The sequence below is a fragment of the Anguilla rostrata genome, chromosome 6 (assembly GCF_018555375.3).
Source record: "Anguilla rostrata isolate EN2019 chromosome 6, ASM1855537v3, whole genome shotgun sequence".
NCBI lineage: Eukaryota > Metazoa > Chordata > Actinopteri > Anguilliformes > Anguillidae > Anguilla > Anguilla rostrata.
The window spans coordinates 7,662,354-7,679,216 of record NC_057938.1 but is presented as its reverse complement, the minus strand read 5'-3'; the positions used below and the strand labels follow the sequence as shown (position 1 = coordinate 7,679,216).

Sequence of the window (16,863 nt, the reverse complement as noted above, 5' to 3'; positions counted from 1 at the left end):
CTTAGCCTCAATACCCACATCAATGGCATAATTTCTTTTTCCAAGGAGCCGAAATCAATCTGGGAAACACAACAAGTTGACGCTTGTGTCCGCGATCATTAATCAACTGAATAACTCCTGAAAAAAGTGTATCTGCGCAATCTGACACGTTTCACTTCAGGCTAAATGTAAAGTGTCAAAAAGGCACGGAACGCAGAGAAAATCCTGCCAATCTACTCCCATTCCAGCTGAAACGCGGGCTCGTAATGAATTTTAGAGTTCAAATTAAAAAGGGACTTGAATACCTTGCATTTTTAATGCCGCCATTGCTTGCTGGTAAGTCTCGCTATCATAAACAGTACTCGTTATGCAAGATAGTGTAATAAAACTCCCTAATAAATATTACGCCGTGACCATTAAAAAAGACATTACGCTCAGCACAGGGATTGGCTGCTTCCCGGAGCTCAGAAACGTGGCCCCCGCAGGCGCTGCTTCCGCCCCTCCCCCCTCACGACAGACCTCTGTGTTTATTGTCATTTGGGTTTATATCAGGGCCAAACAAGCCGCGTGTTTAATAAACAGGCCGAGAGGAGTCTGAGAGGTCGGCGGGCTTCGGCTGGGAGGTGTTTGGGGCTGGGATATTAAACAGCGTGGTCGTCACCTGTACCACGCTCCCGGGTTCGGGAGACAAGGGGAGGGGGGGGGGGGGGGTTTAAATTGAAGTCGGGGAGGTCTGATCCCCCAGCCCTGGCCGGGGGGTTAACGGCACCTGTCTGTCCCGTGACAGACGGACCGGAGCGGCCCGTCCAGCGCTGGCGAGGCGCGGGCCGAAGGCAGCCGCTCTCATTACCCAGCTCGGGCCTGTGCAAATACTTCTAATGTACACAGGGGTACATTATACAAAATAACGCACATTCATATTATTAGCTTTTTATACATCCCAAAACATTTTAATTATCAGTTATTTTATTGAAGTGAAATTGTGTTCTTACAACTCTCTTTAAATGCAGTGCGATTTACTTTGTATTCAATGCTTACACAAGACAAAGGAATTGTAAAATATGTTGAAAAGTCAGCATATGTTTAAGGTACACAGCTGTAAATCTATTTGAGAATCAACAAGGGAAGCAACTGCTTTTTTTGATGTCAAAAACATTCCCACACAAGCATGCCTCTGTCAAGAAGAAAGTTTGAGGAAAGATCTTTCAGGGGAAGGTAGTGACAGACGCATGGATACAATGGTTGCTGCCTCCAAATATCTGCAAATACAGGAGGTTTCACAACGTGCCATATCAATGCGAACATCTGGTAGGCTTCTGATTCAGAAGCCTGTCTTGCTAAAGCGTTACTGCAGAATTCTACTCCAGGATTCTCCATACATCCCCTACTGTGTGTTTAATTGATCATAAACCAACATTATTACTGCTGCAATTGTTCACATTTCAAGGGCTGTGGATAAGTCTCACAACACACTTACAAGCAAAAGGATCCGGCGTAGATGCACTGCAGGTCAAACGGATTGTCAATGATGAGAGGAAAATGATCATGTAACGCAAACAGTGTTTTCTGCTTCAAAACAGTTATGTATTCACAAAGCAATCAAAGGACCACTGATGGGCATTTCATAAAAACGTATAATCAAACTCCCTTTTAATTTTCTGCGTTAATACTTGAAGGACTGTCATCTTTGCTTACATTAAATTGCCTTTCTGGAAACACTTACCAACAGACTCATAACTCCTGTTCTGAAATTTAATTGTGAATTAATTTAAATTGACATCATTTATAGATTAAAATGATACAACTAGCAAACTATATTTTTTCATGAATTCAATATTCTGTATGACCTTATATTCTGAATGAGAAAATCAGGTTAACTGCTGAAATGACAGATAACTTTAATTTATGGAAACTTTAAAACAGCAAGAAGAAATGAATACTCCACGCACAGATGTATATTCCATGTAGTTACATGTCAAAAATTCAGACAGCTATGAGTTATCCAGGGGGAATGGAGGACGCACATAGTCTGCTAAAGTACAGAAAAAATGGCCACACAATGTCTACTGACTACAGAAGTAGGAACGAGGACGAATGGGCCTTTCCACAGCTATCACACCCTAGAATGTCAGTAGGCAGTTTAGTTTCAGCAGGGAGACTATGAATACATTTCCCATAATGCCATTTAAGCTAATGTTCTTAAGCACATCCATGATAGGACATTCTTCCTGAGAGAAACACTTTGCATAATCCGGAATGCGATCCAACATGGATGCCGGAGATGAGCGCTCCTGCGTAAGATCAGCGGGGTTCTGCTCGGGGTCGCGCACCACGTGCTGCAGCGATGACCTCATACTCAAGGCCCCTCCTGCGGAGCTGCCCGCACACTGCGTTACATTCTGCACCCCGCTGTTCTCCGGCTCGCCAATGGCTGCTTCTCCTTAAGTCATTCCCCATTGGTTGGGCAAACCCACACGCAATAAATCACAGCTGGCGGCACCGAGCTCTTGGAGGAGTAAACATTGTGCCATCTGATACGATTTCGTTCCGCCTGCACTTTTCCCATTAGGCGGGCCAGCGGCGGAAAATCTGCCGCGCTGCTAAGTTCGGGCGCCGTCCTAAACGATGCTGCAGCGGGTCTCGCCATGTAAATCGCGGGTCGTGCTCCAAAACGGAATTTATTTTCCCCTTTGCCTAAAGCCCCCCCACCCAGTTTCCCAGGAGAAGAGTCGCTCTTCTCCATCCTCAAAATGAAAACATTCCATTTATCCGCAGTTGTGTTTCGCCCCCCCCCTTCCAAAAAAGAAGAAAAAAACCGACTCAGAAACAAAGCGAAGTTGCTGCGCATCTGGTTTCATTAGACTTCAGGCTCGCAGGTGAGGGAGCCGTGTGGTAACCCTGGCGACGGGCGGCCTTGCCTCCGAGCCGATTGGGCGGCGGCGGCGGTTGCTGGCTCTGCATACGGATGAGCCGCCGAGCGCGGAGCTGACGGCCTGCAGGAGACTGAGCCGTGATGTTTCGACCACCTAGAGAGCGGCGCGGTGGGGCCTGTTTAACATCTCGGCGCTCCCTGGAGCAGGGCGGCCTGCCCCAGCCTGCCCCGGCTATCAGGCCCGCGGCCCTGATCCCTGACTCACTCCGCCCCCCTCCTCGTCTTTTTCACGCGGCCCGGCCCGGCCCCCCACGGAGACGCCACGCTCGCCGAGCTTTCCCAGAACCTCCGCCGTCACGCTCGCGGTGTCCAAACCTGGGCGTGTGTGTGTGTGTGTGTGTGTGTGTGTGTGTGTGTGTGTGTGTGTGTGTGTGTGTGTGTGGGTGTGTGTGTGTGTGTGTGTGTGTGTGTGTGTGTGTGTGTGTGTGTGTGCGCATGTGTGTGTGCGTGTGTGTGTGCTGTGTGTGTGTGTGTGTGTGTGTGTGTGCATGTGTGTGGGCGTGTGTGTGTGTGTGTGTGTGTGTGTGTGTGTGTGTGTGTGTGTGTGGGCATGTGTGTGTGTGTGTGTGTGTGTGTGTGTGTGTGTGTGGCGTCAGATGTGTGTGTGTGTGTGTTGTGTGTGTGTGTGCTGTGTGTGTGTGTGTGTGTGTGTGTGTGGCTGTGGTGTGTGTGTGTGTGTGTGTGTGTGTGTGTGTGTGTGTGTGTGTGTGTGGTGTGTGTGTGGCATGTGTGTGTGTGTGCTGATGTGTGTGGGATGTGTGTGTGTGTGTGTGTGTGTGTGTGTGTGTGTGTCACGTGCACGTATGCGCCTGAGTGCGAGAGCAGCAAGTTCATCATTCAAAATTATTTGAAAGGTTTCCAGCAAATTGCGGTTTCGATGGTTTTCTCTTTTTTTCCCCGTCAAATATTCAAAATCCAATTAATCAGTTTCTCTGAGTGATAAGCGGCAATTTGCGTGTCAAAACAGCCGCTGAAATACCGCGCGCGGCTGACAGCTCTGGCCTCCCGGAGCCGGGGCGAAGCGGGCCGGCCCGCTCCCAGCCAGCGGCGGCTCAGACGTTTCGGGTGATTTGCCGATGTTCATAAAGCTCTTCCCGCGCGGCGCTGACAGCGGCTTCTAAATGAATCTCATCACTCACCTTTAAAAACACTGTCGTCATTTATTACCGCCACCGCTACGCAGGCTGGGAAAAAAAAGCCCAGCGCTACATCTCACTCTCTCTCCAAGTCACCCCCCCTCCCCCTGTACTGCCCGGGCGTGGAAGAGAGCCCTCATGCTAAGGGCTAACTGCACAGCGCGGGTCTCCGTCCTGCAGCAGCAGAGGCAGGTGGAAGGTTTAGCAGGTGAGAGCGGGAGTGTTTTCGGCGTGAACGCGGTAATGGGGTCTGCAGGGCGCGTGTGCCACCGCCGCGGCCGCCGCTGCTGCTGCGTGCTGTCTGCAGACCCACGGCCGAATGCCAACTAGCTTCTGCGCGGGAGGAAAGTCCTGCAGAAGCGTTAAAGGCACAGGGCCTTCTCAGCAGCCATTACAGCCGCAGTGTGCTCTCTTACGAGCACGCAGGTACGCATCACACTGTTCCTGATCCATTTTACTTCCCTCCGGCTCATCGCTCCAGGATCCAGAAAAACACACCGGCGTCACTTTTCAGGATTTTGCGCTTAGCTACCTGCTTCCTCCGGTTCTTACGTCCCCTGCTCCCTGCAGCAAGTGAAGTTTGTACGTCTCCACGACGACGAATAGGCTCCCTGACCTTCCAGTCAGTTTAAAAGACAGCACCGAAAACCAAACCACCCAGCAAATTATACAACTAAGGTCACATTCACAGTGAAAATCTATGACCTGCAATCTCTCTTTCCCCGTTTTATTTATGAAAGCTTTGCCCAGGTAAAGCAGACTTTGCTGCAGAGGGTGAATATGAGAACACAAGCAGGAATAGACGCACAGTGCAGCGTGTGAAAGCGCAGGAGCGGGGAGGCGTGTTGCGAGACGGATGTGCGGCGGCGGGGGCGTGTCCTTGGGAGAGGCCGCTCCCCGCAGTCATTTGTAACCATGAGACATCCGCAATCTGCGCAGCTCCTCGCAGACACAGGCTGGGCCTCCGCCAGCAGATGGCGGGAGAAATTAAAGTCGTGACACGGACCGTCGGCTGGAGCCGGGGAAGCCAAGTGGGACACCGCACCTGCCTGGGGCGGGGGGGCGGGGGGGGGGTGAGGGTCTGCCGGATGTGGACCGAGGGTCTGTCCTCGGATTACGCTGGGATCTAAGGAGGAAAAGCGATTTGTCCTCAGGTGCCTGTCACTGCCGATGGCCTCTGAAATGGCGGGAGACTGCCTGGAGGTGGCCCCCAGGTGCCTGTCACTGGCAGCAGGGGTCACTGCCCGTGGAGGGTGGGAGGAGCTTGCCCTGGGGAGGGCCACGAAGCACGAGGGTCTTATGGGCATGGTCTTTGTTCTCTACAATCAGATAACCTCTCGTGAGAAGAAGTAGTCAAGGAAGACGAAGAAGACGAACGCAATGATCGAGGGAAGGAGAGAAAATGGGAAGGGAGAGGGAGACATGAATCTTTATCTCATTACGTGTAATTTAAGTAGGACGACTGGAAGAAGATAAATCAGCCCAGAACAGGGAAGAGCAGTGCTGAATAATTCAGATCTAAACATGTATTTGTCTTGCCGTGATGGAAACACATCCTGACTCCTGCACCATTTCACCAGGAAGGTTGCTGTGGTTCACATGCCTTGCCTGTGATACATCCCTTTGCGTTGTCCTAAAGTCGTCGGCTGCATCCGATGACTCCGCCACGCTGAAGCACACCAGGCCCGCTGAGATGCGCGTACATAAAAGTCCTTTTCAAATTCCGAAACGCATTTATTTTCTCAGACTCAAAAAAAAACACAGGAAATACTGCTTTTCCTTATTTCATGCGTAGCGGCAATAAATTACTGCTTTGCCGCTCCAGTCCGTCAGGCTCTCAAAGGGAACACCTGCACTGCTGGCCAAACACATGATTGAGGAGCGCAGACACTGCGCGCGTGCCTCATAAAGTGTTTCGGCTCCGGCGCGGGACGGGCAGGAGCGCTCGCCCCGCGTTCCCTCCGTTTCCTGAGCGGCCTGACATTTCGCAAATTGCGTTTTTAATTAGACGTGTTAAACGAGCGAGAGGAGTTAAGAAGGCGAGGAGCTTTACGAGCCGGCGCTGACCGCTGAGCCACTCCGCGCTATATCATGAAGGGGGGGGGCCTTTGATCCGCGGCTGCCAGAGGAAGCCGGGGGGGGAAGATCAGCGTGTGGCTTCCCCGTCATCCCCCCCCCCACCACCCGCGCATCTCCCAAGGCTTAAGGAAGGACGCTGTCAGCAGATCGAGCCCGGAGCAAACCCCAGAAACCTCAAAGCCAGTCGCCCCCGGCAGAGATCTGAAGCGGCAGCGCAGTCCCTTCGCCTTCGCCGCGATCCGGATCAGCTGACGGCGACCCAGAGCAAAAGCCGGGATGCTCAGCGCTGAAATGTTTACGGGAGAGGAGGAAAAAAAAAGGTTTCCTCATAACGGCCTTCCGTGACACGCTGATGGGAAGCCGTCGAGGACATCACAGGAGGGCCGAGTCAGTCTCAGGACCCGTCGAACGGCAGACTGGTGCACTCTCCTGCAAGCCGCAAGGCTGTCTGCTGTCTTTCCCTCTCTCCTCCTCCATGCCAGGGTGGGCTTTACTTTGCTTCCAACATCTCTTTTCCTAGCCGTTTGTAGATTAAACCCGCCTACAGCTGCAGATGAATAAGACTGAAATCGTACCAGAGCAAAAATATAAATAAATAAATAAATAAACAGAAGCTTTCACATCCTTCACATGACAAAATCCAAATGGGGCTTGAAAGAGAGAGATGTTTAAGGAGGACGCATTGTGAATGCCACACACAGTTCGCTCTCTAAGTGGATCCAAATGCCCTTTCAGAACTGATCAGAGAGATGTGCTCAGGGTTGGAGTAGCCGGGCACAGGTCTCCAGTACCTGCGCCATTGTCTCTCCGGCTCCTTCACTTTCAAGTGCCGCCGTTGCGAATGTTCTCCCAACAGCAGGTCTCATCCTGAACCAGAGCCCTGTGAAGCCGGGCTCCATCAGTTATTAACGCAGGTCAGGTCTGCAGAGCAGCGGCGTTGCTGTTGGAGCTCCTGGGTCGCCGGCCGTGTTGAGGAAGGGGGGGCGGGGGGGGATGGGACGGGTCGCTCATCGACACCTTCTCACGCTCCGGGGCGCGGTTCTCGGGCTGGGGCCGCCGCCCACGCCTCACACTTCAGCGGCCACCGCTGACTCACCGCGCCCTGGCGGTGGGTCGAGGGCTCCTGGGCGGGGTGGGGGGGCGGGGGGGGGGACTGGACTCGCTCCAGCAAGGCGGGCACGCATCCCGAGGTACGGGCCCCTTCGCCACGGCCCACGGATCAGGCGGCAGAAGGGACGCCGCGGCGGTGCAGATGCCGCTGCCGCGTCAGCATTCGACACCTCCGGAAGCGAGGAACCGACGGCGTGACTCAACCCCGGGTGTGGCCCGGGTCGGGACGGCGCCCTTCTGTTTTTACGGCTCGGGCTGCCTGCGTCACGCCTGCGTTTGCCAACAGCACCTCACCTAACAGACGCTCGCTCACTCGCTCACTCGCTCACTCGCTCCCTCTCGGGCACATATCCCACGAAGCACCCCGTGACTAACCCCCTCGCTCTCGTCGGCCGCGGTGACTCTGGCTGTCTGTCGGCCCATCTGCCCCTCCCGTTCTGCGCGAGGGGGTGCATCTTGCGTGGCGCGGCCCTGACAGGCTCGTCTAAGCCCGAGCAGCGGGGCATGGGATTGATGGACGGCGCGGCGGGGGCGGTGCTGACGGGCAGGTGACACGCAGCCGACCGTGACGCGGGAATCCGGAGAACCTCCGGCGCGTCGTCACGGTTCCTGACGTTTACGCGCCTCTCCCGCACGCCTGACGCACCGCACGGCCGTAAACAACCTGGCGTGCTGAAACCGCCGCCCACGACCGCCATTAATCACCCGAGCGCAAATGGGACCTCGCACACGCCCCGCGCTCGGATCCTTCCGGAACATTCCTCCAGGCAGGCTCTGGTCGAATAGCGCTCGGTAGTCCGACGGTCCGCGCGGGTCTAATTTGGTACAGCGCGAATCCGCCGGTCTCAGCGATGCCGGGGTCAGAAACGAGATTAGGGAAGGGTTAGCGGGAATGCCTGCCGGCCCGACCCCAGCCCCGCGCTTCGCTCCGTGTCTGCAGGCTGTCTGAATCGGGGCGACTCGGTGATTAATCCATTTCACGTGTGTCTAATGCTATTCTGCTATTCTCGCTATCCGTGTGCTGAATCACATTACGCACAGGACCTCTGGAATCTGTTTCTCTTTTTTTCCAGTCCTGCTCAGCCTGTTTGCGCCAGGCCCCCCCAGCAGGATTAGGCAAAGCGGCGACGGTATCGGCCCGTTCATCTCCAGCGCCAGACGCTCCCGCGCACGAATCGATACCGAGGGCCCAGAAGCCTTTGTTCAAACACGGCGTGTCAATTTGAGCATAAACGTCGCGATGTCTCGCGTATCTCCTCATCTTCCTAATCCTGCTGGGGAAAACGGAACAAACCCGTGTGAAAATTTCTGAACACGTCTCCAGAACTCCACGTAACTCCAGGATAAAAAGAATCCTGGGTGATCAAGAAAGCACATGTAGCAGAGGCCTGGTCGTAGGCGAACGCTAACTGCGGTCACAGCTGTGTATGGGTCCCCCCTGGGGAACCTCGGCTGGCTCCCACGGGCAGGCTTTCGCCCGCAGAGCAGCTCCGCTCGGCGGGAGGCCAGTTCGGACCGGCGTAGCGGCCGAGGCGCGAGCGCTTTGGCGCTTTGGCGCAGACGGCCAGCGGGGGGCGCTCTTACCTTCCAGGACGGTGAGCTTGGCGCTGGTGTTGATCTCGCCCATGCTGTTGGTGGCGGTGCACTCGTAGATGGCCTCGTCCCGGTGCGTGCGCAGGGGCTGGATGCGCAGCACGGACCCTGACCCGTCGTCAAACTCGATCACCTGCCGAGAGACATTCCCTGTGCGTCAGAGGGGGGCGCTATTGATCTGGGTCGAACCGCGCGCAGGCCTCAACCCTCTATCCCCCCCTCCCCTCCCAGAAGTAAGGGCGTGCACCCCTACAGGCATGCAGTGATTTTGATCATTTACCATGGCGTCCCGTGGGCCTGCTGCCTCTCATTAGGGGCTGTGGATGGAGGTGCACACGCAGCTAGGGAGAGGTTTCAAACAGCACAGCCCTGTCCCGTGTGATCATCTGGGCCCTGCCCAACGTCAGCTCTGCAGCCTGACATTCACACGCTCAGAAGTGCAGTCCACAGAGAACCTGTACAGCCTCTGTCTTTAGGAAAGCTGCTAATGACCCCCAAGCCTCAGGGCCTGGTCATGTGACTCCCGCACGGCCAATGGAGAGGACCGTCCCCACAGGAGGAGAGAAAAGGCCGGGTCGAAACGCACCTCGAAGCGCTGCGAGCTGACTTTCTTCCCCTTCTTCATCCACGTGATCCTGGGCTTGGGCTCCCCGCCCGCCTGGCACACGAACGAGGCCACCCCTCCCGAAATCCCCGTCTGGTCCTCGGGGGACTTTATGAAGTTGGGCAAGCCTGGCAGGGAAAGAGAAAGAAAAAACACAGAGACACCTAAAATTAGAACTTTGAAGGGAATTTTGCCTTAAAAACAAACAAACAGAAACAATCCAATTAATAACAAGATTAGCCTCCGCACGCAGTAAAATGTTTTGTGCTAAATCAACACTTACAGAGTACATATGGTCCTACTCCGGTCCCAGTTGGGCTCATATGTGCTCTGTAAGAGCTGAATTAAGGCTGGACAGTTCGCTGTGTATGATCACACGTGAGCGGGGGTCGAGACAGACGAGAGAAGCCGACAGTGAGTGAGTGAGTGAGTGAGTGAGTGAGTGAGTGAGTGAGCGATGCTTCGCCGCTCATGCTGGGAGTGCACAGTGAATCAGGGAAAGCTGGTAACAGGCTTTCAGGCCTGGTGCTAATTACACTCCAGCACCACAGCGTTAGCTTGGTGAGCTAGCACTATTCCAAACAAGTCTCCAAAACTGCTCCCCCCCCATCATACCCCTGAGTGACTGAAGCCTTTACATCCCCGTCCCCGTCTCATGTGCGCCGGTTAGCGCAGCGCTGAGCCTGATCAGAGGCCTTGGCGGGGATGAATAGCGCTGTGAGACGAGCGCTGGCGAGCGTCACCGCAGCGCCAGACAAAAGGGTTTCCCTCCGTCGGGCCCTTTGTGATGAAACGCCGCGTTCTCTCTCTCTCTCTCTCCGTCGCTCGTGGTTACGCCGCCGCCGCCGCGCCGTCGGTTAGCAGCAGGCGGCGAACTCGTTGGCCCAGGCGCTCCGGGTGAGCCCGCGCCTCCGGGACATGGGGGGGGGGGGGGCACGCCCTGCGCCATTGTGACGGGGGAAGGGAGGGGGGGGAAAAACAACAGACTGGGGCACGTTTCGACACCACCCAGGAAAGGTGACACGCCGGGGCGGCTCGCACGCGAGCTCCTGACGGTACACGCCGGGCGCTCCTGTTTATTTACCGTTTCCACCGTAAACACCCCGGCGCTGACCTGGGAGCAGAGCCAACAGCAGGGCAGGGGTCAGAGCTGAACTCACACCGGCTCCAGCAGGCTGAGGCCAGCCGTCCAGGCCCCGCAGAGCAGAGCCCTGAAGCCCGCACGGTGAGTTAGCGCAGTGCTGCTCTGACCCTGGGAGGGCCTGTGTGGTTTATAGCCCGGCGAGGATGGCCTTCTCCCCAGAATGAGAGACTACAGCAGAGTCCCCCCCCCCCAAGGCTCTGACAGCCAAAGCCTTGTATACTACGAACCGTAAAGCACCGAGGGATTAAGAACGTGCCCCGGCCCGACCCGGGGGAGGGGGGGGGCGTTTAGGAGTTACCCCCCCGGACCACAGGCCCCGGGGCTGCTGCAGGTCCAAGGCCTCTGGTCCCGGACCAGGGCTCACAAGCGGGTGGGGGGCTGGCGTTTCGACCGCCGTCTCCTCGTTAGCTACTCGTCCCACCGAGCGACGTGACGTCGGGGTCGCGCGCTCCAGACGCGGGCAGGGAAACGAGCGGAGGGCAGATAAACCCAGCGGGCAGCGGGCAGCGGGCAGCCTGCGCCGCTCGTAAAGAGCACACCAACCAAAGGCTCACACGTCCAAACCAATCCAGCGTCAAGCAGCGAACGTCTTCCTCGTCTTTAATGAGGGATAGCTTCTGTCTTATAACAAACATCTGACATCCAGCGTAACAGATATTGGGTTTATGAGCGTAGACACACACACACGCACATGCACACGCGCGCACACACACACACACACTCTCTCTCTCTCTCACACTCACACACACACACACACACACACACACACACCTCTCTGCACTGTGGCCAGTGAGTCCAGGTCTCTGCAGATTAGAGGAAGGAGCGAATGGCTCCACTGTGCAGGCTCTGGGCAGAGCTGAGCCAGGCCACGCAGTGCCGCAGCAGCCATTCGCCCCGTTTATATTTATCTTCTAATAAAATATCTCAGGGGCCAGAGGGGGAAAAACACTAAATCAATAACTAGTTAACATAACATAACAGCAACTCCAGTGTTCGAAAAGCCCGGCCATCCAGCATGCGGTGAGCGGCAGTTAAATCACAGAGGCCCCGCCCCAGCAGCGGTGCAACCTGGGAAGGCTGCCCTTGCCCCCGGACGGCCCCCATCATCACAGGCGGTGTACCGTGACACGGACTGCCCCGCTGCGCTGGAGAGCCCCTCGCTCTGGGGGGGGGGACTGCAGAATTAACTCCGTGTCTGCACCGTGTGTAGAGGCCTGCTAGTGCCTGTGTGTGGCTGAGGGTGTGCGTGCACGTGTGTGTGTGTATGAGAGAGAGAGAGAGAGAGGAAGTGAGAGAGAGAGAGAGAAAGAGAGAACAGAGAGAGAGTGTGAGATTTATAACGTGTCCCGTCCACATCCCCCTGACCCCCTCAGCCGTGCAGCTGGCTCTGACATTTTTGATGACATTTACGTCCCCACTCCCTCCGGCTCCCGCCTTGACTGACACACCAGGGCGGCGCAGGTCTCAGCAACGTCCCGCCGTGTCGGCGATACGCCCGCGCTGCCCCCCCCCCCCCTCACCGAAGGATGTTTTAGGGGCACGCAGGAACGCGCCGCGGTTCTCACCGCAGACACCTCGGAGTGCGGAGCGGGCCAGGCGCTCTGAGAGAGGCTGCAATCCGAGGTCTGATGTCATAGTTCTCCACGGAAGGTGTGCGTGCGTGAGAGAGTGAGAACTCCGTAAACAGCTCAAAGCCTCCGAGCGTCACTCTGACCTCTGAGTCACACCTCTTTTTTTTTCTTCTTCTTCTTTTTTTTCCCTCCCAACAACTTTTTAGCTCATTTTTTTTTACCAGCTTAACGGATAGTTTTTCTCTTCCTCAGTGTTGAGTGGGGACGGGAGGAATCAAACAGAGCTGAGAGCGCTCCTCTAAATTAAAGCGCGCAAGTGAACCGCGGGCCGGGGAGAGATTTTCTGGCTCGCGAACCCATGTGAAAAATCCACCCCCCTGTCAAACGATATCCGCAGAAATGCGCTAATGACCCTTTTCCGAAAAAATAAAACGGTTCCAGCGGCGTCTTATCTTCCCTGGCGTTAGCGGGGGACTGGCGCGGGGCCGCGGCGCCTCGCTCTCTCTCTCCCGGCTCGCTCGCCCCGTGGTCTGGAGGGGGCGTGTCCGCGGGTGGGCGGTTAGCGACGGTTAGCGGCGGAAGGCCGCGCGGCGAGGCGGAGCCCTCCGCTCTGGGACGGCCCGTCTCCGGCACACACCCCCCCCCCCCTCCAGGTGCGTGGGAGGCTGGAGCCGTTAGCTTTAGCGGGAAGGCTATCGAGTGAAAAGAGGAGGAGGAGGAACCGCCTTTAGGCCTCCCTGCGCCTCCTTTCCGCAGCGCTCTCCCTGATGCAGCGCCCCCCCTCCCATCGCTTCACGCGGCCCCGTTGCGGGGAGCAGCAGTACTGCCGCTTTCACAATCTCTGCCAGCAGCGTTTAACACATTTATTACACGCTTCTGCGTTAACCGGTTCCTGTTAGCTGCTCGCTAGCAAAGGCAAAAACAACATCCAGCACGACGTGTTAAAACAAACACATCGCTGTGTCAGTAAACAGTGCGATATTCCAACACCAATATGCAAATCAGAAATACACTGTACTCTGTGCTCGAGAAAAATAAAACAGCACCGTGATTCACTATTGATACCAATCTGGCAGACATTTTTCTACGCACATTTACCATTCACTGCCCAATTACTTTTTTTTTATTTTTTAGTTCCTGTTTTACCCACACTGAACACGATCAAGCTGACCGTCAATATGTACTCATCTTTTTCTGAATTTCTATGGTTGTAAGCCCCCCACCCCCCTAAAAAACAAAGAAACCAGATAAACAAAGCAGTGGGGAATCCCAGGGTGTCTGACAGGGCCCTAAGAGCTCTGGGAACAGGCGAGACTGCAGAGCTGCTGTTCGTATCTTTCCGGTTTGCCGCTGCACCCTCTGCTCATTTGCCTTCACCTACCAGGGGGTCCCCCCCTCCTTTCAGCTCCGCTCGGTCTTCTTTAAACACTCGCGGCGGAAAATTACACCTGCGTCGCTTTCCATTTCTCACATTTATGTTCATTTATGTTCTTTGCCTTAAAAAATGAAAAAAAAAAACTGCTTGCACCAACACTGCAGTCGCTCCAAAGCCCTTTGCAATGGAAACTGATAAAGCAAAGTTTACAGAGTTTGAATTCAGTGCCAAATCCACAGCCAAGGAAAAAAAAAACAGCCGTGTAAAAAAAACAGAAATGCTAGATCACCATAGCAACAGGGACACTAATTCTTCAAGACCGCGCTTTTTTCACCCGTTGCCTATAATTGAAAATAGGGCCGCGGTGCTCAGGTTAAAAGGGGTTAATTCGCCATTTGTCGGCCTTCCCTCCCCCAGCAGTCCCGGGGATATCCTCACGCAAATATTTAAATCAGAGGCAATTCAAAGCAGGGGCTGCGGAGGGATCCAGCATTTGCATGCCTGCTGCGATTGCAGATAAGAGCGATCTGAAGCTAATCCGCGCGGGGGCCCGTGCGGGGCGTGCCTGCTGCCGTCTCTCACCGGCAGGCCAGGGGGGGGGGGGGCGGCGGGGAGGCGGCGGAGGGGGCTGCGGAGCTAGCCTAGCGCCCCCCGCTCTCCATTCAAAGCTATGGGTTGCGCTAGCTGTAATGCTAACGGCTGCACGACCGCCCTCCCTGCGCTCCAGCCTGCAGGTAGCCGGCGAGGCGAGGCAGATCCGCGAGCGGCGGTTACGCCCAGCGCGAGACTCCCCTCGCCGGACTCCGGGCTTTAGAGGGCTTTTCCCTCTGGCCAGATCAGCGAGCTGCAGTAGCGCAGCCTGTCTAATCCCCGCTGGCCCCGCTCCCTAAAGCTCCAGGTTATCCCTCCTCCAATAATGTTCAATTAACCCCATTGTCAGCGGGCGCTAGGCCAGGGAAAAGCGGACAGCGCGGCTGCTACGTGAACTGCTGACTTCCCTTTGGCCCGGAGTCAGTCCGCAGACCTATTTGCAAAGGTCCCCACAAAAGGGACAATGGCTCGCAAAGGTCAGGCTTTGTGAAGGAAATGTTTGTCTACCGGCCTGGAGTGGCTCATTGTTTGCCGGAGTTGCCTGGTAGGTCCTGGCGCGTTTCCTCGGTTTTGAAAACCGCGTCGGCCCGTTCCCAGAAATGGCGGGATTTCCCTACGCGCGTACGCACGCACACACACACAAAGAAAAAGAGAAGGAGAGAAAGAAAAAAAAACGGAAACAACAACAGGAACGACGTAAATTGAGTGAATTCATCTGAGGCTAGTGACAGAGAATAGGCCCGTGGAATCAAAGGCGTGTGTAAATGTCAGCTCTGTTTCGGGTGAGGTGGGAACAACCACCACGTCCGACAGGCGCTTCAGTCGCCTCCGCACATTTACTACAGCCGTCTCAGAGTCAGTCACTTCCTGTTCATGTCACTTCCCCCAGGGAGGTTAGCGGGGGAATTGGCAGCGCCCGGGGGGATGACAGGCGGGGGGGTGGGGGGGGGGACTGTGACCTCCCACCAGCGCGGACTGTTTTCTCAGCGCTGCTTCAACAAAGCCCTCGCATGCCGCAAAGCCTGCGGTCGGAACAGGTGAGCGGGGCGGCCTCTCAACAGGTGGGTGGTCCCCGCTGGGTCAGGGGGTCGTCAGGCTCCGCCCCTCTGGGACAGGCCCCCTTTCTGAAGCAATAGGTCCGGGAGTTAAAAAAAAAAAAAAATTCAGGAAAAGAGAGGGAGGGAGGGAGGGCTGGGAGTGGGAGTGGGGACTCTCCGGGACGGACCACAGCTGTGCGTCGCGCCAAACATCTGGAACGAAGTGCTGAGCGGGGCCCCCCGCGGCTGGGCAGTCCCTGTTGCTAATTACCACCGTGAGAACAGCTGAAGTAAAACAGAACCCAGGGAAGAAAAAAAAAGGGAAAAAAAAGGGAAAAAAAAAAACTGCGCGAAGCAGCACGCACTGGAGCCGAAAACAGCCAGGGCCTGACCGACCCCCCCAACCCTCACTCCAACTCCGCAAAAACACCGCCCAGACCCACTCCGGGGTGTGCGTGCGTGAAGGATCGATAAAAAGCCCGCGCAAAACATTTATCCTCATTAATAATAGATTAGCCACTTATCATTTTCACTTATACACTTAACCGAAATTTGTTAGAGGGTATCGGGAGTGGCTGTTTTAGCGGTGCGTTCCCATTAATGCCTTCTGCGCCGTTAGAGGCTCTGCCCGAAATTAATTCCTCATAAAGCCGCCCCGCCGGAACACTACTCCTCAGATAAGGTCAACTTTTAGCCTTTTTTTTTCATCTGTTCATTTGTTTGTTTGTTCGTTTAATTTGACAAAAAAACAGCATTTGGTTTCTGGCTAAATATCCGCGGTTAGACAGTTCACCGTTAATGTGACTGCTCATTTCTCCTAATTAAATGGCTCATCCGAACCTCCGCGCAGGAGCAGTCTGTTTCCTTCCCGTTTAGCAGAGGGCTGTTCATCTTGCGCTTCATTTAGCTGAAATGCAAAAAGCACTGGATGCCTACGCTGCAGCTATATTTTAAGACGGGGGGGGGGGGGTAAAACTCCTTGCAAACAGTAAAATAATATTGCAAAAACATTTAATATTTATGGGCCCCAAACCCCATTAAGTGGTGAGCAATCCAGCGCTAATACCTACACACTTGACTGCAATGTGCTGGCTCTATAAATGGCAACATCTCCCTGTTCGTGCATAGATTTCCTTCCGCTAGATTTGAGCCTTTCCATTTCGCCTTATTCCGTTGGTTTTTAAAACCGCACGCCGCCACTTACATAGCTAGCATCTTCTGATGAGGTTTGGCACAGAGACTACAGCGCTCAACAACCACCCCCATTTTCAAAACCTTTTATCTATATTCCCCTCATCCAACCCCACACGTCTGTTAGCCAGCCCCTAGTGCTTTACACCAAATAAATCAAGAACCATACAGCTTCGAGTTCACTTGGTCACAGGAAGGTTAGATGCAGACAGGAGATACTCCTGGAGTTTTATTAATTCAACAACCTCTGTACATGATGGCATAATAAACGCAGAATGATGTCCTTCCACACTCCGTCTCCCACCCACTGTGTAGCGGTGTGGAGCGTTAGCCAACAGCGCTGGGTATGAGCCTGTGTATGTGTACCAGTGTGAAGCGTTAGCCGTTAGCGCTGGGTATGAGCCTGTGTCTGTGTACCAGTGTAGAGCGTTAGCCAGGCAGCGTTGGCTGGGTGGAAGATGCGGACAGGGAGGGGAGGCTCCATCGAGCGTTTCATTAGCTCTTTTCTCACCCGCAGTCTG

At 55.0% G+C, this 16,863-nt stretch overlaps 1 protein-coding gene across 19 annotated transcripts in view; it reads right to left on the bottom strand.

Moving 5' to 3' along the window:
* Positions 1–16,863, bottom strand: part of ptprfb (protein tyrosine phosphatase receptor type Fb) — a 209,010-nt gene that overhangs the window by 103,359 nt on the left and 88,788 nt on the right. For all 19 annotated transcript variants that reach the window (XM_064338059.1, XM_064338058.1, XM_064338062.1 and 16 more), the window contains exons 3-4: positions 9,416–9,561; positions 8,821–8,962 (exon numbers count right to left, since the gene is read on the bottom strand). In XM_064338059.1, coding sequence (XP_064194129.1) covers positions 8,821–8,962; positions 9,416–9,561 — 288 coding nt within the window. The remainder of the gene's footprint in view (positions 1–8,820; positions 8,963–9,415; positions 9,562–16,863) is intronic.